This window comes from Capricornis sumatraensis, chromosome 1 (assembly GCF_032405125.1).
Source record: "Capricornis sumatraensis isolate serow.1 chromosome 1, serow.2, whole genome shotgun sequence".
Taxonomy (NCBI): Eukaryota; Metazoa; Chordata; class Mammalia; order Artiodactyla; family Bovidae; genus Capricornis; species Capricornis sumatraensis.
In genome coordinates this window covers 12759070-12781452 of record NC_091069.1, presented here as the reverse complement: position 1 = coordinate 12781452, position 22383 = coordinate 12759070, and the positions used below count along the sequence as shown (strand labels likewise).

Here is a 22383-nt window from a genome sequence, read left to right as displayed (position 1 = left end):
AGATTTTGAGAGGGACTGCTCGGTGAGAGTGGGGAGTCCTACTGAAGTGGAGGAGCAGTTAATGCTCTTTCAGGAAGAATGTCCGGAAAACCAAGGAAATAAAGATGAACTGGAGTGTTTGGACTAGTGGCCAGAAACAAGCACATTTTACTTGTCTCAAGTATGTCAAGTTCAATTACAAGTATCACTCGCATCTCTCTTATCAGGTTTGGTAGGTCACTTATTGGGAGGTGATTTTTGCTCTACTAATTGCACATTAGCAAATCCGTACCACTGCAAGTTCACTGTTTATGTTACTACTCTGAATAATGTTAGAAAAATACAAATATCTGATGATATTCTGTCCAAAAATTCAAGTTTTTAAAAAGTAAGCACTGCTTTTGAAGAACTATCAGAAGAGTTCTTATCATGGCTAGTTCTTTACCTTTTCACTCTCCTTTAGCAGGTTTATAGTTTTAAGGGGAGACTGGGAATGAAAATGAATCTTTGTTCATTCGACAAGATTGAGGTACATTTTATACCACAATCTTTGCAGAAGTGCATTGTTGAGCATAGAGTTGTCACTGTGGTACAGAGGGGACTATAACATAACTGAACCTTTGGTTTTGATGTATGAGGTTGCATAATTAAGTAAAATTACTTATCATTTTAAGTTACTTGACTTATTAAAGAAGCTAGAATGAAGCATCCCTGCACTAGTACTCACCAACCTGGCCCTGTTGGTAACTGGACATGTTGTAAGGGTCTAGGCTCATCACTTACATAAAGGGAGACAAACTGAGTGCCTCCCAGATACAGAGTTGTTAAGATGATAAAATGAGATGAAGGTGTACATTTTAGTAATCTGTAAAGTGTTTATACAGAGATACAAAGTATTCTTTTATGTTTACTTAAGTATAAAAAAGTTAGATACTGACCTGGTGGCTAAGACCATTAAGAATATGCCTGCAACGCAGGAGAGCCCATTAGATTTCTGGGTTGGGAAGATCCCTTGGAGAAGGGAATGGCAACCCACTCCAGTATTCTTGCCTGTTGGGCTACAGTCGGTGAAGCTGCAAAGAGTCGGACACTACTGAGCAACTAACACTTTCACTTTCAAATTAGACTGGAACTAGAAGTGTTACATATATTTTGTGCTAATATTGTTTCCTAAATTACCAATATCTGTTGATATTTGTTAGTTCTTTTAAAACTGGGAGTTGGTTTCACTCTCCAGTTAATGAAAGAGTGAAATGGAAAAGAACTGGCCATAATCAAGGCTCTTGACCATCTTTCAATAGCAATTGGCTCTTGGTTAGACATATATCTAATTCTTAGTGTGTCCTGGTTTCTGCTGTACAGCATGAATCAGCTGGAAGTATGCATATATCCGCTCCTTCTTCAGCCTCTCTCCCACTCCTGTCCCCTCCGCCCATCCCAGCCCTTCTTGGTTGTCACAAAGCGTGAGTTGAGCTCCCGTGTTACATGGTAGGGTATATATGTCAGTGCTACAGAGAGTAATTTTTATAATGACTCTGTGAGGTAGGTAGTATACCATTTTCATTTACGGAAACTGAGGCTTGGTGTGACCAAGCTTGCACTATTATTCAGTGGTAGAACCAGCATACTGACTTGTATTTTTTTCTAACTCTTTAACTGTTTGCTTTACCATCATACATAATGACTTCTATTCTTGCTGTCAGTTATAAAAGCTGCTCTTGCCTTTTTCACTGGGTGACTCTTGTTATCTTTCATCTTTTATTTGCCATTTATCCTATTTCTTTGGTACACATTTGAGCACTTTCTATGGCCAGTTATTCTTTCACTTGTTAGGGCTACAGCAGCTAATGAAACAGGCAGAAATCCCTGCCCTTATGCTTACATGATATTTAAAAACAAATTATGATTACAAGGTAAATGTGTCAAACAGTGATAGGTGGTATGGAGAAAAATAGAAAGGAGGACTGTAGTGTAGGGTGTTTGGGGGGAGGAAGTTTGTACTTTAGTGTCCATGAAAATTAGAGTAGGGGGCTTCTTGTGGTAGCTGGTGTAAGTAGGGATGAAGAGCAACAAAATTGGTTCTTATGGTCTCAAGACAGAGATTGAGAATACTCTAGAGTTTTTCCAGGAGTAGATGAAGTTCTCGGGCACCTCTTTGTTGTGGAGACCAGGGGAGGGCGGGGTGGTCTTATCTAGAATCCCTGGAGCTTGTGGACTGACTTCATTTCTGCCCATTGAGGCTGGAGAAGGGGAGCCTTATTACATAACCCCTCCTGGACTGCTTAGTGTTTTGATAAATCTCATTCCTACTGAGTGATTCAGTTACTTTCAGGGGCCAAAACAAACAGTAAAGTATCTTATAAAGTGTACTTTCCTGTCACCTCCTCAAAGAAAACAGGTTGAACTTGGAGCCTGCCAAATCTTCTCAGTGTAAATACCAAAGTATATTATTTTTGCATCTAGAATATTGTAGAATGTTGTTAATGTCTCTGAGATTATTGCTTTAGAAAACTTTTCCAGGCCCTCTGCTATCTTCGGGGAAGGCAGTGGCACCCCACTCCAGTACTCTTGCCTGTAAAATCCCATGGCTGGAGGAGCCTGGTAGGCTGCAGTCCATGGGGTCGCTAACAACTGAGCGACTTCACTTTCACTTTTCACTTGCATGCATTGGAGAAGGAAATGGCAACCCACTCCAGTGTTCTTGCCTGGAGAATCCCAGGGACGGCGGAGCCTGGTGGGCTGCCGTCTATGGGGTCACAGAGTTGGACACGACTGAAGTGACTTAGCAGCAGCAGCAGTTGCTATCTTACTATTAGTAACATTTTTAAAAACATGGGAAAAAGACTAAGCATGAAAACCTTACCTAAAGGACAAGTTCTAAAAAAGATAGAGACTCCTTTATCTGATACTGAGTGTTGTGGAACAAGGCCCAGATGTGTCACATGGGAAAGCATTGCCATCTAAATGAAAGTTTTTTACTTTGCTTCTAACCAGTTAAATTACAGCCATTACCTTGAACAAATTATACCATCTCTCTAAGCCTCAGTTTCCTAATCTGTGAAACAGATATGTGAGTATTAAGTTTGATGTTGAGAGAACACAACATCAGATTTTAACACAATATAAATAGGTACTGTTAAAATGTCAAACTGCTGTGGGAACAGAAATGAGGCGGGCAGTGCTTTTGACTCTGGGGAGAGACTGGGCAGGCTTCTTGGAAACGGAGGGTTATTGGGTCACAAATGATTATTTGGAGTTGACTGAGTGCTGAAGCAAGGGAGGCACTTTAGGAAGAAGATCCTATGAGAGCAGACACCTCAAGGGATTAAAATATATATCCTCAGCAAAGACATTTCCTCCTCTACTATATTTCTTAACTCTTCAACATGTTTCCATAGTTTTCTTTACCCTAAATCAGTACCTATTAACTTGTTCAATATCCCTCTGTTCTCTACCAAATTATAAGTTGCTTTGGGGCAAGAATCTAATTTTTCTTGTTTAGCATATTTTGTTTTTTATAAACTAGAAACTTGGGAAATAGTCATTGCATGAATGAAGCAGGACTGCATTTTTAAAAGTTTTCAGAAGTACATTTGAAGCATCTCTATGCTACACTATGCATTTAGATACAGTCCTATCAAATGTAGAGCCTTTAAACAAGGAAATCAGCTTAAATAGAAAGCAGCAAGGAGTCCAGGGTTTGAGCTTTAGTTATACCCGATTAAATGACCCTACAACTCTTGGGGTTGCCATTTCCTTATCTGTTTAACAGTACTGCTAACTGTATAAGTTTTCTTCCAACTACAGTATTCAGAGATTGTGTAGTTTTTTGCTGCCAGGTGCTTAGCCAGATGTTAGCTTTTGAGGGAAAATTAGTGCTTGGCATATGGTGTATTGCTCAATAAATATATGTTCAATAAAAATCTAAAACGTAGATCTGGACCTCTTCTTTAATAAACAGATTCTCAGAATTTTTACCTCTCGAGGTATATAAGATGAGCATACTGTGAGAGCAACATTTTTAAAGAGCGAGTTTTGTTTATTGGTTAAAGCTGAGTATAGTGTCGTATTATTCGTTCCATGGTTGTTTTGGCAACCAAATGGGAACTGCCACAAAATATGCAGAACCAGATTTTTAAATGATAGATGAGTTTGAATTTTATTCCATGAGTCAGTAATTGAATGGATTTTCATAAATGACACATTTTTTTCTGCTGCTTTGCTGGAAATTTTTGGCCTGAAACTTCTTTATTGATAATGTTCATTTTGAGTTGGGTTCTAAGAAACTGTGGGATGGGATTATTGAGTTTTTAATAGACCTCTGATTTCGTGCTACATACAATATTTCCCTGCTCTAAAATTTATGCTTGCCCTGAATTTATTTTTCTTTGGGGTTAATATGAAATTTTCTTTCTTAGAACAGGTTGTTAGTATGAGTGTCAGCAGTGTGAGGGAAACCTTACTGTCCTGCATGCATGTTTGTCGTCCTAAGTGCTTTCAATTTCATTTGTGCAGCTTTACAAAGAAGAGGATAGACAGTAAGTTTAGTACATTTTATGTTCTCTAAAAAGAATAGAGTTACCAGAATGCTGAGGAAATTAGTGTAGGTAGGCAGAGTTATTCTCAAGGAAATGTTTTTATTCGTTTATTTTTTTGAAATCTGAACTACCTTGGCCCTGAATTTCATTGAATTCCCTTATATATGGAATAAAAAAGCCTAACCTGTAAGTAGCGAAAGTCTTTGGAAAATATTTTGAAAGTTTGTTTTGTTTTTTAAGTTTTTCATTATGTAATTTGTAAAACTTAGAACATAATTGAATATCTGGCAGACATTCTATATGAGTATCTTTATGGTTTTTGTTTTTCAGGCATTTTTAAAATATTTAATCATTCATGAGTTGAGCTTCATTCTTGAGTCATGGATGACAAGGCTTCTGTTGGAAAAATCAGTGTCTCCTCAGACTCTGTGTCTACTCTTAATAGTGAAGATTTTGTCTTGGTTTCCAGGCAAGGAGATGAGACACCATCTACAAATAATGGAAGTGATGACGAGAAAACAGGACTCAAGGTAAAACTCCATAACCTAAGTTCCTTTTGCTTAGCCTTGCTAAGTCATTGCAAAACTTGGCCTTAATAGGAAGGTATATGGAGTGATACTGAGAACATGGAAATAATATCCTCCTTTTAATGTTAAAGAGTTTTATTTACAAATATATCTGATTAGAGATTTTCAATTTGATTAGCTTCTAAATCCATTATCTCTAACTGTAAAAACTACTGATCATAGTATAAGCATTTGTTATTTTAGTTTTGTTTTCATGTTACCATTGAGTTAGAGGTGATTCTTTGGGGCCTTTTATATGTAGTGTAAAGGCAGTAGCAGGTCAGCACTGCTATTTATAAAACTAAGTTTTAGAATTACTAAAACAGCACTTAAAATTCCTGGCTTTTGGCCATTTCTGTTTGTTTTCTCAGCAAAGTAGATCACTGTTACATCTTCTTCCATACCCTGTTACTGTTTCTGCTCTTTTTGGATATAAATAAAAACAGATTACCTGTTAATGTCATTTAAAATGTAACTAGCTTTTAAAATACTTTGATTTCTGTTTGTTTTTTATACCACAAGTATTTATTGAGTATTGACTTTGTGCCAAGTACTATTCTAAATACTAGACACACAGTAGCAAATAAGACAGGCAAGGTCCCCTGCTCACCTAGAGTTTTTAATCAAATGTGGGAAACAGACCCTAAGCAAATAGGAAAGTGAATGTTAAGTAAATTTAGGTGGTTTGAAGAAAATCAAAGCAGAGTACATTGGTAAAGCGTGAATGGCAGGTATACTATTTTAGAGAATGTCTTGAAATGACATTTGAGCTGAGATCTGAATGAAATGAGAAAGAACGTGTTCATGGAGAAATGTGAAGAAAGAGTTTTCCACAGGAAACAAAAAATAAAAAAAGATCCTAAGGAAGACCACCCGTTTTAGGACAGAGATTAGAGCAGAGTGAGTAAAGTAAATAAAAGTGCTAAAGTATGAGATACAATGAGTGTAGGAACTGGATCGTGTAGAACTTTTTTTTTTTTTTTTAATTTTAATTATTTATTTGGCTGCGCGGGTCTTAGTTGCAGTATGTGGGATCTAGTTCCCTGACCAGGGATTGAACCTGTGCCCTCTCCATTGGCAGCACAGAGTCTTAGTCACTGGACCACCAGGGAAGTCCCCGTGTAGAACTTTATAGAGCTTGGGAATTTAGACTGAGAGAGACAGTATGGATGGCGTGAGCTCTGTGCCCACTCCCCAGAAATACTGGTAACACTCTTTTTTTTTTTAATTAACATCTGGAAATATTTTAAAGGCCATGCAGCAATTGAAGAAACATTTATTCAAAGCATTTTTACTAAACTTTGGAAAAGAATCTGTGGTATTTGAACCAAGACTTGTTTTTCTATCTCCTCTCCTACCTGAGGGCTGCCCTGTTGGCTCAGATGGTAAAAGAATCTGCCTGCAGTGCAGGAGACCCGAATTCGATTCCTGGGTCTGGAAGATCCTCTGGAGAAGGAATAGGCTACCCACTCCGATATTCTTGCCTGGATAATTCCACAGACAGAGAAGTCTGGTTGGCTGCAGTCCATGGGCTTACAAAGAGTCAGACAGGACTGAGTGACTAACACTTCTCCCAACTGAGCAAGATGGTAACTCCATTCTAGATTGATACTATCAAGAAAATAGGGTTTCCTTTCCCCACAGTTCCCTTGGAGTAGGGCTGTCTTCCAAGGAAGAGCAGTATGAAAGCATTCCTCATCCTGCCTCTATCTGCCTTTTGCTGGTCAAGTGTGGCTGAGTGGTAATGGCTGCCTTCTTTTGCCCACACCTTGCTTCTGGGATGTGAAAACTACTTAGGGCACAGTGCTGCTAAGAACACTGAGAGGCCAGTTGCCCTTAACCTGGCTCTAGCATGTAAGGTAGTGGTTCCATACTAATGGAATAGTGGCAAGTAAAGAACACCAGAGACTACTGCACTACCTCCCACACCTACCAAATACTCGTTCTTTGGAAATGGAGTGTTGCTCAGAAGTATGCCATTATCTACACTCCCAGATTCATAGCTGTAGCTCAGAGATTTTGCCAGCAATGAGGAATGGGCCACAACACAGCTTGTAATCTCTGCCCAAAGGAGCTTTGTTGACAACAGAGTGTAGAGGAGTTCAAGCCTAAGGGTACTCTCAAAAACAATGGAGGTGGTAGTGAAAAGTAATTGGGAGGAGATTGTTAGATTAATTGGACATACAGGTTTAACTTCAGGCTTGCTGGGAGGAGACCACCTATGATAGGGAGGGCCAGATCTCAAACATTGACCTCTAGAACGCTCCCATCAAAGTAACCTAATTTGATTGGTTTGTTCTGTGGAGCAGTTTATTGCCTGAGAGGATTGTTGAGAATTGTAGAGCAAATCACCCACAGTTAGTGAAGCTTAATGTCTACATAACGTGAACCATGAACTTCCTGATGTTCAAGCTGGATTTAGAAAAAGCAGAGGAACCAGAGATCAAATTGCCAACATCCGCTGGATCATGGAAAAAGCAAGAGAGTTCCAGAAAAACATCTATTTCTGCTTTATTGACTATGCCAAAGGCTTTGACTGTGTGGATCACAATAAACTGTGGAAGATTTTGAAAGAGATGGGAATACCATACCACCTGACCTGTCTCTTGAGAAATCTGTATGCAGGTCAGGAAGCAACAGTTAGAACTGGACATGGAACAACAGACTGGTTCCAAATAGGAAAAGGAGTACGTCAAGGCTGTATATTGTCTCCCTGCTTATTTAACTTATATGCAGAGTACATCATGAGAAACTCTGGACTGGAAGAAACACAAGCTGGAATCAAGATTGCCGGGAGAAATATCAATAACCTCAGATATGCAGATGACACCACCCTTATGGCAGAAAGTGACGAGGAACTAAAAAGCCTCTTGATGAAAGTGAAAGAGGAGAGCGAAAAAGTTGGCTTAAAGCTCAACATTCAGAAAATGAAGATCATGGCATCCGGTCCCATCACTTCATGGGAAACAGATGGGGAAACAGTGTCAGACTTTATTTTTTTGGGCTCCAAAATCACTGCAGATGGTGACTGCAGCCATGAAATTAAAAGACGCTTACTCCTTGGAAGAAAAGTTATGACCAACCTAGATAGCATATTCAAAAGCAGAGATATTACTTTGCCGACTAAGGTCCGTCTAGTCAAGGCTATGGTTTTTCCTGTGGTCACGTATGGATGTGAGAGTTGGACTGTGAAGAAGGCTGAGCGCCGAAGAATTGATGCTTTTGAACTGTGGTGTTGGAGAAGACTCTTGAGAGTCCCTTGGACTGCAAGGAGATCCAACCAGTCCCTTCTGAAGGAGATCAGCCCTGGGATTTCTTTGGAAGGAATGATGCTAAAGCTGAAACTCCAGTACTTTGGCCACCTCATGAGAAGAGTTGACTCATTGGAAAAGACTCTGATGCTGGGAGGGATTGGGGGCAGGAGGAGAAAGGGACGACCGAGAATGAGATGGCTGGATGGCATCACTGACTCGATGGATGCAAGTCTGAGTGAACTCCGGGAGTTGGTGATGGACAGGGAGGCCTGGCATGCTGCGATTCATGGGGTCGCAAAGAGTCAGAGACGATTGAGCGACTGAATTGAACTGAGCTGAACTGAATGTCTCCATGCCGTCGTAGAGACAGAGCATCTTACCAGAGATGCTACCCCAGGATGAATGAGGGCAAATCACCCCAGAGGAGCAGCATCAAAGGTTTAACACCGTGGGAATTAGGGGAATAAAATTTACTAAAATAAGTCAGCCAGTCACTAAATAAACAAGCATAAAAAAATAAAAAGTCCCAGAGTGTGGAGACCAGTACCGAGAACTGGAACAACATATTTTCTAAAATAATCCAGTTTCCAACACAGAATTGTGAGGCATGCAAAGAAGCAAAATATTACCCATACATCATTTTTTAAAGGCAGAGTGACATGTTGGATCTAATATGCAAACTCTGAAAGTAGCCATTATTAAGCCATGCTTAAAGAAATAAAGTATGATGGCAATGGCAAATCAAATAGAAAATGTCTTGAAGAAGATAATAAACTACAAATTGAAAAGAACCAAATGGAAATTCTGAAATGGAAGAACACAATAAGTGAAATGAAGACATCACTAGAGAAGCCTAACAATAAATTTAAACTGGCAAAAGGAAGACTCAATGGAGAGAAATGTTATCAAAATGGCAGTACAAGAGTTTCTACCATCCTGCCCTCAAAGAACACCAGTGTAGACACTAATGGATGCGAGTGCCTTCATGGACATTCAAGAATCCAATGGAAAAGTTCCTGCACATTGTTGGGGCAAAAGCATCCAAGATTGGACCCACTGAAGATGATGAACAGTTTGATTCTATGTGTCACTTCACCCCACTTGGGTGGTGCAGCTTAGTGCCAGCAGATAGTCAGCTCATGATTTCTTCCATGGGGGAAGGTGAGAGTGTGTGATTGAGCACCTGACTTCCCTGGCTTTGTGGGACACATCGAAAAGGCCCATTTTTTCCTCACATCATCCAAAATACTCAGTCATAAACTATACATCCTGGGAATCGACAGCTGTACTGGAAGAACAGCAGCCAAGGTTGGGAATGGAACATATCAAAGGGGCATGGATGCCACTAACTGCTTTGGGGACTCCATCAGGAAACCCACCCGTGAGCCACCGGGGTCGACTCCTGTACAAGTTCTCCTACTGGCTCATGGGCACCGCTAAACTCCACACACCTCACTCAAACATGTCCTTACCCTGTGGCTGCCTCCCTGAGCAGCCCTGAAGGCAAGAATGGTAAGTGGGAGTCTTTGCAAATAGCTAGTGAGCACATGCCAAAAGTCAACCAGATTATGCAGGATTGGAAGAACCTACACACTGGAGCATTCATCATCTTAGGGAAAGCCAATGCAGTAGAGAGCATCAACAGACGGATCACACAGAAGAAAATGCTGTGTAGTACAAGACAGATTGCTTGGAACTATCTAGTCTGAAAATGGGGAAAATGAAAACAGTGAGTGAAGAAAACCTGTGTGAAGTGTCACATTATCACTAAAATCATCAACTTACGCATTACTGGAGTCTCAGAAGGACAAGAAAGGGAGAAATGTGCAGAAAGCCCCTTTAGAGACTTAATGATTGAAAACTTCCAAAATTCGGGGAGAGGTTTGGATATCTGAATTCATGAAGTTTATAGGCTCCCCCATATATCAACCCCAAGTGCCTCTCCAAGATACAATAAGGCTTTAAAGTTAAAGACAGGGACTTCCTTGGTGGTGCAGCAGTTAAGATGCCGCTCTCCCAATGCAGGGGGCCTGGGTTCGATTCCTGGTCAGGGAACTAGACCTCACATGCTACAACTAAAGATCCTGCATGCCGCAACTAAGACCCCATGTAACCAAATAAATATTTTAAAAAAGAAAAAAGTTTAAAGCAACTAGGAGAAAAAAAGCTTCTCATATTACAAAGGAAACAGCCCACCACCATCACCACCAATAAGGTTTTTTAGCATAGTTATCTGCAGGAACCTTGCAAGCTAGAAGAGAATGGGATGATACACTCAAGGAAAGAAGCTGCCAACCAAGAACACTTTAGTTGGCAAAACTGTCCTTCAGAAATGAAGGAAAGGTAATTCCCTAGTGCTCCAGTGATTAGGATTTCATGCTTTCGCTGCCCAGGGTGCAGATTCAGTCCCTAGTGGGGAACTTAGATCATGTAAGCCACATGTCATGGCCAAAAAAAAAAGAGAAGGATGACAGGTTTTGCTGGGAGCCAGCGTGAGGAATCCCGCCCGTGGCAAAGGTCATGAGGAAGGAAGCCTGACAAAACACAAAGGCAGGGATCAGGCTTCAGGGGTTCCCCCTGGAATTTCCTGAGCATCTAACCCCAAAATCAGAGTCTGCCAGCTTTACTATATTACGCTTTTCACCTACTCTTCTGGCATTAACAGGGGGCTGTCCCCCCACCACCTTTTTTTAGGGAAAAGTTAATTTAGAGCTTTTAGATAATAAGTCTCCTGGGCATAATAAGAGTGTTTCAATCCAAAAACCCCTCTGATGGCTCTCTAACTTGCCTTACCCGGACTTGTACAATTACGCACGTGATTGTTTACAGCCCCCCAACTGTGAGAGGCACGGGAAGCCTAAAACATAAAGCCTTTCAAAGAGTTAAAAGTTATTAGAGTAGTGCTGGTGTAGGATTTCATTATTGGGCCAATGCTTGTTGCTAAGTTCCCATATCTCTTATCCACTGTACACCTGGGAACACATTTGTTAACATAGTTAGAATGTAAGAAAAAACAAATGTAGCCTTGAAACTGACCACATCAGACTTTTGAGCTAATTGGTTCTTTGTTGTAACTTACTGCACCTTTGCTTCTGAAAATGTAACTTTGTTTGATACTTTTTGAGGCTGACATAGATTAGAAATATAAAGAAAAAACACTTCAAGGGAAAATTAAGTTTTCTGGTTGAGCAGCCTTTATCAAAAGAGGATCTTAAAATGTTTCACAGGCCTCCAAGGCCAGAAGATAATGTACACAATATCATTTGTGGGAAAGGTATAAAAGTCCTTCTAAAAAATAAAGTTACTGGGGCCTCGCTAACCGAAGCAGCTTGGTCTCCCCGTGTCTTCTTTATTTTCTGGCTGAATTCCCATCTGGGGTGTGGCGGCTCGCCATGTCTACTTACTTGCCCTGGCTTCTAAGACTCACGTGAAAGGGAGCCCAAGGCGGGGCACCCTCCACTATTCAAACGGGTGCCAGTGGCCTAACGTAGATGGTGCAAACCTCTTGTCTTGAGGTTTTATTAGTTCTCCACGTAAACCAAGTTTTTCAGCCTCTTTTCTCCACTAATTTTCCTACTACACTATTCTTTCCTAATCTAATCTTATATTTCTAATTAAATAAATCTCTCTTCATGGACTCCGTCCACCCTTCGAATTCCCTGGATCCACCAGGGCTGGACCCCGGCAAGGTTTCCCCCTCTATCTGAAAGTAGGATGTTCCTATGAAACTTTGTAAGCTGAAATGACATATAGTAGAGTATCCCCTGCTTTCTAAAAGTTTGTGTTTTACCACTTTTCTTGTATAAAGGGTCTGCACTAGTACAGTAGTTGCTTTTTTCATAAAAGCAAAAGTCATCTTCAGATTTGTTTCAGTTAGCACAAACAGGTACTGATGTAGGCCTTCTAAGAAAGCAAAGTGACATAATTCAAAGTTTTGGAAAGTGGGAGATACTTTATAATGGAGAGAGTTGATCATTAGACCTTAATAAAGTCCTGAAAGGAGTTCTTCAATCTGAAATGAAAGTACACTAGTTAGTAATATGAAAGTATAAAATACACTGGAAAAAGTAAGTATATGCTCAAAATCAGTATAGTCTTAATACTGTAATGTGGTGTTGATTAAGTAAATCTAGATTAAAAGTTAAAGGACAAAGGTATTAAAAATAGCTATAGCTGCAATGAATACATAATATAGAAATTTAAATTGTGCCATCAAAACCAATGTTTGGGGAAGTAAAAGGTAGAGCTTTGTATGGGATTGAAGTGAAAGTGAAGTCGCTCAGTTGTGTCCGACTCTTTGCGACCGCATGGACAGTAGCCTACCAGGCTCCATGGTCCATGGGATTTTCCAGGCAAGAATACTGAAGTGGGCTGCCATTTCCTTCTCCAGGAGATCTTCCCAACCCAGGGATCGAACACGGGTCTCTGGTCTCCGGCATTGCAGACAGATGCTTTACCATTTGAGTCACTAGGGATTGAGGTTAGGTTGTTACCAATGTAAAATACAATGTTATATCCTGTAAAATGTTATATGTAAATCTCATGGTAATTACAAATTAATAACCCACAATAAACACACAAAAGCTTAAAAGAAGGGATACCACTCTAGAAAGTATACCACTATAGAAAATCATCAGTTCACAAGGGAAGATAACGGGAAGAAGAAAGGAATAAGGGACCTGTAAAACAGCCAGAAGACAATAACATAATATTAGTAAGTTCTTATTTCAATAATAATTAGTAATTATTTCAAATGCAAATGAATTAAATTCTCCAATCAAGTGACAATATCAGAATGTATTAAAAACAAGAAAAAAACTACACTGTATGCTACATAGAAGAGACTCATTTCAGCTTTAAGGACACACATAGACTTATCTGTGTATCATGTAAAGCGATGAATAGTTATTCCATGCAAATGGAAAGAAAAGTACCATTTCAAAACAAGTATGTTAGGTCACAAAACATATCTTAGCAAGATTAACAAGACTGAAATCATACCAGTTATCTTTTCTGGCTACAGTGGTATAAAATTAAAAATCAACAAAAGAGGGAAAACTTGAAAATCTACAAATATGTGGAAATTAAACAACATAGTTCTAACCAACCAGTGGTTGGTCAAAAAATAAATGCAACCACTCAAAAAATAAAATGGAAATCAGAAAACATCATGAAAGAAACAAATATGGGCTTTTCCTGTGGGAGCCGCCGGGGTGAGAGGAGTGTGGCCTTCTCCTCCCCCCACCATGGCATGTGCTCGTCCACTGATATGAGTGTACTCCGAAAAGGGAGAGTCCTCTGGCAAAAATGTCACTTTGCCTGCTGTGTTCAAGGCTCCCTTTCGACCCGATACTGTTAACTTTGTTCACGCCAACTTGCGCAAAAACAACAGACAGCCCTATGCTGTCAATGAATTAGCAGGTCATCAAACCAGTGCTGAGTCTTGGGGAACCGCCAGAGCTGTGGCTCGAATTCCCAGGGTTCGAGGTGGCGGGACTCACTGTTCTGGTCAGGGTGCTTTTGGAAATATGTGTCGTGGTGGCTGCATGTTTGCACCAACCAAGACCTGGCGACATTGGCACCGCAGAGTGAATACGACGCAGAAGCGATATGCCATCTGCTCTGCACTGGCTGCCTCAGCCTTACCAGTGCTGGTCATGTCTAAAGGTCATCGTATAGAGGAAGTTCCTGAACTCCCTTTGGTGGTGGAAGATAAAGTTGAAGGCTACAAGAAGACCAAGGAGGCCGTTTTGCTTCTGAAGAAACTTAAGGCCTGGAATGATATCAAAAAGGTCTACGCTTCTCAGCAAATGAGAGCTGGCAAAGGCAAAATGAGAAACCAGCGCCGTATCCAGCACAGGGGACCCTGCATCATCTATAATGAGGACAATGGTATCATCAAGGCCTTCAGAAACATCTCTGGAATTACTCTGCTTAATGTAAGCAAGCCGAACATTTTGAAACTTGCTCCTGGTGGTCATGTGGGACATTTCTGCATTTGGACTGAAAGTGCTTTCTGAAAGTTAGATGAGCTGTATGGCACTTGGCATAAAGCAGCCTCCCTCAAGAGTAACTACAACCTCCGCATGCACAAGATGCTCAATACAGACCTTAGCAGAATCTTGAAAAGCCCAGAAATCCAAAGAGCACTCCGAGCACCACACAGGAAGATTCATCGCAGAGTCCTGAAGAAGAATCCATTGAAAAACCTGAGAATCATGTTGCAGCTTAACCCATATGCAAAGACCATGCACTGGAACACCATTCTTCAACAGGCCAAGAATCACAAAATCCGCATAGATAAGGTGACAGCAGCACTAGAAGCCAAGTCAGATCAGAAAGGGGTTCAGTGCAAGAAGCCTGTCTTGGGAAACAAAGGAAAGAAGGCTGTTGGCGATAAGAAGCTGAAGAAGCCTGTGGTGGGAAAAAAGCCTGCAGGGACCAAGAAGCCAGCAGCTGAAAAGAAGCCCACAGAAAAGAAACCCATCTCAGAGGAAAAGAAGGCTGCTGCATAAACTTAAATTTGTTTATTCCATAAATGCCAAATCATTTTGGACAGCTAATTTTGAATAAAGACCTGAACAAAGAGGCAATGAAAAAAAAAATATGGAAACATAACATATTCCACATTCCATGACTTTTGTGTGGAATCTAAAAAAGCCAAACTATAGAAACTGAATAAAATGGTTTTGCCCAGCGGTCACATTGGTGATAGAAGAAAAGGAGATTTTGGTCAGAGATTACAGACATCCTCTCCTCCATAAATAAAATCACGTACTGTAAAATTCATTTATATATAATTTTTAAAAATGCAAAGCTAATCTTCAGTCATAAAAAGTGGGACAGTGATTGCCTGGGGGAGGGACAGTGAGATGGGGAAGAAGAGTAAGAATCCAAAGGTGCGCCACTGCAGTGGTGTGCGTGCATGTGTGTATGTATGTGTGTTTACACATACAGATGCATATATATATAATGTTAAAGGAGTGTCAGTGCTACATTAGGAAGTTATTTTCTAAAGCAGTAAAAGAATAAAGGAACGAAAAATATATGAGACAGATAAATAAAAAAGCGGCACACCTAAATTGAACTCTTATTATATCAATAACAACATTAAATGTGAATGGATTAGCAGTATGATCAAAAAGGAGGAATTGTCAGCATTGGATAAAACATCTAGGAGACCCATCTTCGATTCAAAGATATAGATAGATTTAAATAGATGGGAAAAGTTGATGCTAACAGCAATCAAAAAAATGATTACAGTGATATTGGGCAATGTAGACTCTAAAACAGTGTTACTAGAGATGAAATGAATGCGTTATAATCATATAAGGGTCAGTCCACCAGGAAGGTCTGACAATGTGTACCTAATAAAGGAACTCCAAAATACATGAAAGCCTTGGATTTTACAGAGATGGGTTTTGGAACTGAGATTTCCTTTATAAAGCACCCTCAGGAGATACATTCTGAAAAGGATATTACTTGAAATATAGTTAACTGATTACAGTCACAGGAAGAAAATAAAACACAGAAGCGTCTATGTCTTAACTGATTTGGAGGCGAGTCTTGTTGAGAATTTGTACCCATAGGCTTACCTTCATGTGTATTTGGGGCTTGAATTTACACTACCTTCATGTTCCTGGGTTAAGAATTCCTTTTGGGCACCTGACAGGATCAATTGTAAAACTGTTGAGGGACTTGCTTGCCACCCAGGCTGCATAGTATTCCCATGGATAACTCTTGATAAAGAATAGTGCACAATTCAGAATTTACAAAGGACAATTCATCACAAGCAAGAGTCAGCAAACCAAAACTGGCATTTGAATTATTACCTGTAACCTTAAGGTGGGCATGATTAAAATGACTAAACATTTAAAGAAAATTTTTGAAACATTAGAAAAGGACAAAATTACAAAAGATTTTACTATTCCAAGCAAACTAAAAATAGAACTTCTACAAACGAAAATTAGACTCAGTGAAATTAAAGGTACAACAGATATGTTACCCACAAAATTCTGAGAAAATTACAGAAAATAGCATTGAAAGATGGCAAAATAAGAAAAAGCAATTAAGAAATGTGGAGACTGGGATACAAAGGACCAACAAGTACCTAAGTGTTCCTTAAGAATAGAATAAGGGAGGGGGAATTCCCTGGTGGTCCAGTGGTTAGGACTGTGCTTCCATTGCAGGGGTCACGGGTTCTTTTTCTGGTTAGGAAACTGAGATCCTGCCCACTGTGCAGCATGACCAAAAATAGAATGAGGGAAAGGAAATTAACATAACAGTGGAATATTTTCCAAAAGTGATGATACATAAACTCTCAGCTTAGAAAATCAGAATGAATCCCAACCAGTATGACAGTGTTTGGCCACCTGATGCCAAGAGCTGACTCATTTGAAAAGACCCTGATGCTGGGAAAGATTGAGGTCAGGAGGAGAAGGGGATGACAGAGGATGAGATGGTTGGATGGTATCACTGACTCAATGGACATGAGTTTGGGTAAACTCCAGGAGTTGGTAATGGTCAGGGAGGCCTGGTGTGCTGCAGTCCATAGGGTCGCAAAGAGTTGGACACGACTGAGCGACTGAACTGATGACAGTAAAACTGCAGAACATTACAGCCAAAGAGTAATTTTTAAAAGGCTGAATGAGAAGATGAATAGGACCTAGTTCATGCCCTCAAGATGGTTACAGCTTAGGGTAGATGACAGTGGTTAAAAATGTTGTTGTGATCATTTCTACTAGTCTTTGTAACAAATAACTCAAAAATCAGTGGTTTGAAAATCAATTTATTCTCATGATTTTGTGGATTGACTGGGTGTTTTGCTGGTCTTATTTGGCTTCCCTGGTGGCCCAGACCGTAAAGAACCCGTCTGCAGTGTGGGAGATCTGGGTTCAATCCCTGGGTTGGGAAGATCCCCTGGAGGAGGGCATGGCAATCCACTCCAGTATTCTTGCCTGGAGAATCCCATGGACAAAAGAGTCTGGTGGGTTACAGTCTGTGGAGTCACAAAGAGTTGGACACGACTGAGCGACTAAGCAGGACACAGCACATTTGGATTAATGTGACTTTATTCAGCTGGTGTATTAGCTGGGCACTGGGCTTGACTGGGTCTCTCTCTCTATGTGGTGTTCAACTTAGGCTTCTTCCCAGCATAGTGGTCTTAGGGCAGATGTAAAAGCTGTAAGGCCTCTTTTAAATCTGAGGCTTATGAATGGTGTCACCTCTACCACATTCTTTCATGGTAGAAAAGCTAGTCACAAGGCCAGCCCAGATTTCATGGGTTTAGAGAACTAGACTGTATTTTTTGATGAAGAAGCTGTAGAGATTTTGTAGACATATCTAATTTTCAACATCAGTTTAATTAGGTCAGTACCATGGTAGAGTTTAACAGAAGGATGCTATAGAACAAAGCAGGCAGAAAGTTGTCCTAGCGTGGGGGAGGAGTCAGACTTCTTTGAGAAAGTAAGTCCTTTAAAGGAAAGCTCTATGTGATGGTATAGTCATAAAAAACACAGGTATATTTCTTTATGAAATTTTCTGACAGCTCACATCAAAATCTGAGAATTATCTGTAAATTCAGAAAATGTTGCATTTCTCTACCTCGTCTCATGTATGACTCCTGCATCCTTTAGCTCCTAGCCAAAGATACTCTTTAAATGTTGGTTGAGGGTACATTGATGAGCTAGTACTTTTGAGGCAGAAAGTTCAGTTAGATAGTTTTTTAAGTTTTTTAATGTTCAAAGAGTTTTCTTCTTGAAAAATCCAGCTGACATTTTGGTTGGAAAAGAGTTGCCAAACTTTATTAAAGTAGCAGATACAAAAGTCACTGCTTACTTAGTATTGCCTGAATTAATCTTCTGACTCAGTTTCTGAAATTGTTTTAGAGTCAGTTATCATGTCCTCTAAAATGCAGATCTTCTATTCAAGCAAAGTTACTAAACATGAACCACAGTTTAATTAAGTGGATCAGAGTGGTGGTTGGATAGACACGGAAGTAAATTTGTCACCATGACAAATTTCATCAAGTGCTAGAATATAGACATAAGCAGAGTTACATGAGAACGTAATTGTTGCCTGAAGAAGAAGAAAAAGTTTTTCATTCAGCAGATCCTTAAAGAGTGTTTAACAATTTCTCGAAGAAGAGAGTCTGTGGCATGTGGAAAGATCAGGAAGCGTGAAGAGTTTGGAGTTCGGGCCACTGCATGCAGTAGAATTGAATGTGCATGCTTTTTCTCGCTAGATGCAAATGCAAGTAGCCTTTTTGTCACTTTTTTTTGTCTAATTATAGAAACAATGTATGTTTGATGTAGAAAATTCATACCATACGAAAAGTAAAGCCTAGCCTAGCCATGATCCTATTATTTAGCACAAACTAAGTAGTTGGGATCCTTCTTCAGTTGATTTTTAAAGATAAATGCACAAGGTTCTCTTTCCCTTCACTTTTAAAATTAATGTCAGTAATTCCTAATGATAATATTAGTTTGTTCTTCTGATCCTTTCTTTATATAGTAAAATAAAGACATGGATAATCAGAACAACTGCAGTTTATAAGTGAGGCACAAAGTGATTTAGTGATTTATCCAGGATACAGAAAGGATGTATCATGAGCAAATTTGAGATGAGTTACTGTACTTTTCAGTATCCAAACTGGACTTCTGCTTCTTTTGTGCCTTGCTTTCTGATAAGCCTGAGATTTACATACTTGTTTTGAAATGGCTCAGCTGTTACCCTGAAGCTGAGCAAAATTACTTAGTTTGAACCATTTTCATTTGTATTTTTCACTGCAGTATGACACAAGTAGTGGGAACTGTAGATCTTCATGAATTTCTTTAATTTCTGATTTTCTGTGGATTTTTCCAGCACACTTTGATTTCCTAAGCATGCTTTATTGAAGACATAAGATGTCCACTGGAAAAGCATCTCACACTGCGTAGAGTAGCTTTGTATAACTGGCAAAGCAAGTAGAGCCTGGTTGATATTGTTGCAGTGAAGGGAAACAGGAACTATAAAGTTAGAAGTAAAAAATTAAGACCAGGAAAGGACTCTGGATATTGCCTTTGGAACATGTTGTCCATAGGTTCCCTAATGCAGTTTTGCTTTCGAGGAAATACACTTGTAGCCAATTCTGCCACTTAAGTTACTACCTTTATTTGATATTATTTAGAAATGACAAATGTTATTCCATTAATGCTTCTTTTGCACATAAATAGTAGGTGTGTTCTTAGTTTTCTTCAGACCAAAGAAAGTGGAAGAATTATTAAAGTTACTATTTGCTTTTTTTTTTTTAATCTCACCTCCAGTAGGTGGACGAGAGTTTATTTAAAAATAGCTGAAAGTTGGGTAGGGAGATACTTATTGGATGCTTACTAGTTGGCACGTACCGTGATGTAAGAAATGAGACATTCCCTATAAAAATCACATGATTCAGTGGTTCTAATGTATACAGTGAGTGTCCAGAGATCATATCATTGAACCACAGCAGTCTTGTGAGATAGGTATTAACATTCTCATTTTAGGGATGGGGCATTTGTGGCTCCCAGAGATTAATTTGCCCACCGGAGTTAGTGTCAGAGGCATGTCCCCAACTCAGATTTGTGTTATTGTGGAGCCCAAGTAGGACTCCTGAGTGTAGCTGCGCAGGCTGTGCCCTGTGCACTCCCAGGCTGACGCTGTTCACATAGACTGTGATGTGAAGGGTGCCCCCTGGAGTCGTGCCACAAGCCAACTCTTGGTCCAGTTTGTTCCTGTACTATATAAGTAGAAGTATAAATAAATCATTCACTGAGCAGTCTCTGTCCTTGGAAACATCTATGTCTGTGTTTGGCTACTTTATGCTTAAATGTTTTTTTCCTCTCGATTAAGGAATGTTTTAAACAACTCTCTCCTCCTCTACTTAAAGATTACATGGAGATGAACACAAACCAATACGTGACCTTTAGTTATCTATGCATATCTGCTTTGCTTTCTTATTTTTATATTTGGGCTAAATTAAGTTAGACGTGTTTTTTGGACTTCAGATCATTGTGTTTTGTTGTTGTTACTCAGTCGATACGTCATGTCCAACTCTCTGTAATCCCATCAACTGCAGCATGCCAGGCTTCTGTGTCCTTCACTGTCTCCCAGAGTTTTCTCAAACCTCATGTCCATTGAGTCAGATGCCATCCAGCCATCTCATCTTCTGTCGTCCCCTTCTCCTCTTGCCCTCAGTCTTTTCCAGCATCAGGGTCTTTTCCAGTGAGTCAGCTCTTCACAGCAGGTGGCCAAAGTATTGGAGCTTCAGCATCAGTGCTTCCAATAATATTCAGGGTTGATTTCCTTTAGGATTGACTGGTTTGGTGTCCTTGCTGTCCGAGAGACTCTCAAGAATCTTCTCCAGCACCTTAGTTCGAAAGTATCATTCTTCAATGCTCAACCTTCTTTATGGTACAACTCTCACAACTGTACATGACTACTGGGAAAAATACCTTTGACTGTATGGACCTTTGTAACATGCTATTAGTATTTGGTCTTGCCCAGTATTCTTACAGTAAATGTAAAACCTTACTGACATTCATAATTATAGGAAATGATGGTATTTGTTTTTGTTTTAAGTAGTTAACAAAGCTAAAATAAATCATTCAGATTTGTCACAAAAAAACAAAATTTATAGACTATCCAGATTAGATAAAATAATACTTTGGTTTTTATTTTTGGCATTTATAAAGTTCATTTCATTAAACATGTATTGTAGATACACTTTGTACCTGTCACTACACCAGGCTTTGGGAATATAAAGATAATTTAAGAGAGTCTCTGCTATCTAATAATGCCTAGTCTGGCTGAAGGCCCACTAGGCAGATATTCTGTAAAATATGTAGCAGTGCACTCCCTAAAAACGGAATGATTAAACCCCATATATGAGGCTTAAGGTCTCCCAGAGGAGGTAACCGAGTTTAAGCTTGGTGTTTAAGAGTAGAAAGGCAAGCGAGAGGGTTTTCCAGGAAAGGGAACAATCTATGCAAAGCTTAAATGTTAGAAAGTTTGTGATGTGTCTTGGGGAATTTGAGTGGCTTGATGTGACTGCTAACAGATGAGAAGCTAATTAGACAGGGTTGTGAGAAACTCTTAGAACATAGAAATGATTTGGGGCTTTCTCTTAAGAACATTGAGGAAACATAGAAAGTGAAGTCTCTCAGTTGTGTCCAACTCTTCGCGACCCTGTGGACTGTAGCCTACCAGGCCCCTCCATCCATGGGATTTTCCCAACCCAGGGATTGAACCTGGGTCTCCCACATTGTAGGTAGATGCTTTACCGCCCGAGCTGGTATTCAGTTGTATAGCTATATGGAAGTTATCCATTCACCACTTGATAAACATTTACCTTGTACTCAGCTTTTGGCAATAATGAATAATGCTGCTGTAAGCATTCACAAAAGTGCACCTCATTTTTTTTTCTCTTATGCATGCTTTCTGTGTTCTAAGAAATCTTTGTGGCCCAGGATCACAAAGACTTTCTCCTATGTGTTTTCTTGTGTAAACATTATAGTTTTCAGATTTACATTTAGATCTGCTGTCCATTTTGCATTAATTTTTGTATGTCATGTAATTTTTGCATGTGTTTAATGTCAGGTTAGTTGTTTCAGCACCATTTGTTTTATTTTATTACCTTTCTCTTGAGTTACCTAGCCAACTTTGTTGAAAACAATTGGCCATGTATGTAGAGGTCTATTTCTGAGTTCTGTTTTGTTTCATTGGTCTGTATACCTGTCCTTTCACTAATACCAGTATCTTGATTGCTTTAGCTACAACTACATTTATTTTAGAGATGATCATGGTATCTGTTAAGAATGCTGTTGGCAGCAAGAAACAGAAACCCCTGCTGATAATGAGTTCATTTTTCTGTTATAACAGGAAATCAGAGATAAACAGTTGCTAGTTTAAGCTCTTCATTTATAGGATGGGTGAACAAAACTGTACCCTGCTGGCCTCATCTAGCCTGACAACTGTTTCGTAAATCACCTGTGAAGGTTCTTTAAAATGTATATGCCAAGGCTTTATCTCTGA

The 22383-nt window shown here is 39.6% G+C and overlaps 1 protein-coding gene and 1 pseudogene across 2 annotated transcripts in view; both read left to right on the top strand.

The window, feature by feature from the left end:
• The window catches only part of RABGAP1 (RAB GTPase activating protein 1), a 155545-nt gene that overhangs the window by 13821 nt on the left and 119341 nt on the right, over positions 1 to 22383 (top strand). For both annotated transcript variants that reach the window (XM_068985711.1, XM_068985702.1), the window contains exon 2: positions 4848 to 5047. In XM_068985711.1, coding sequence (XP_068841812.1) covers positions 4898 to 5047 — 150 coding nt within the window. In that variant the 5' untranslated portion in view covers positions 4848 to 4897. The remainder of the gene's footprint in view (positions 1 to 4847; positions 5048 to 22383) is intronic.
• LOC138090218 (large ribosomal subunit protein uL4 pseudogene) lies at positions 13584 to 14852 on the top strand (annotated as a pseudogene).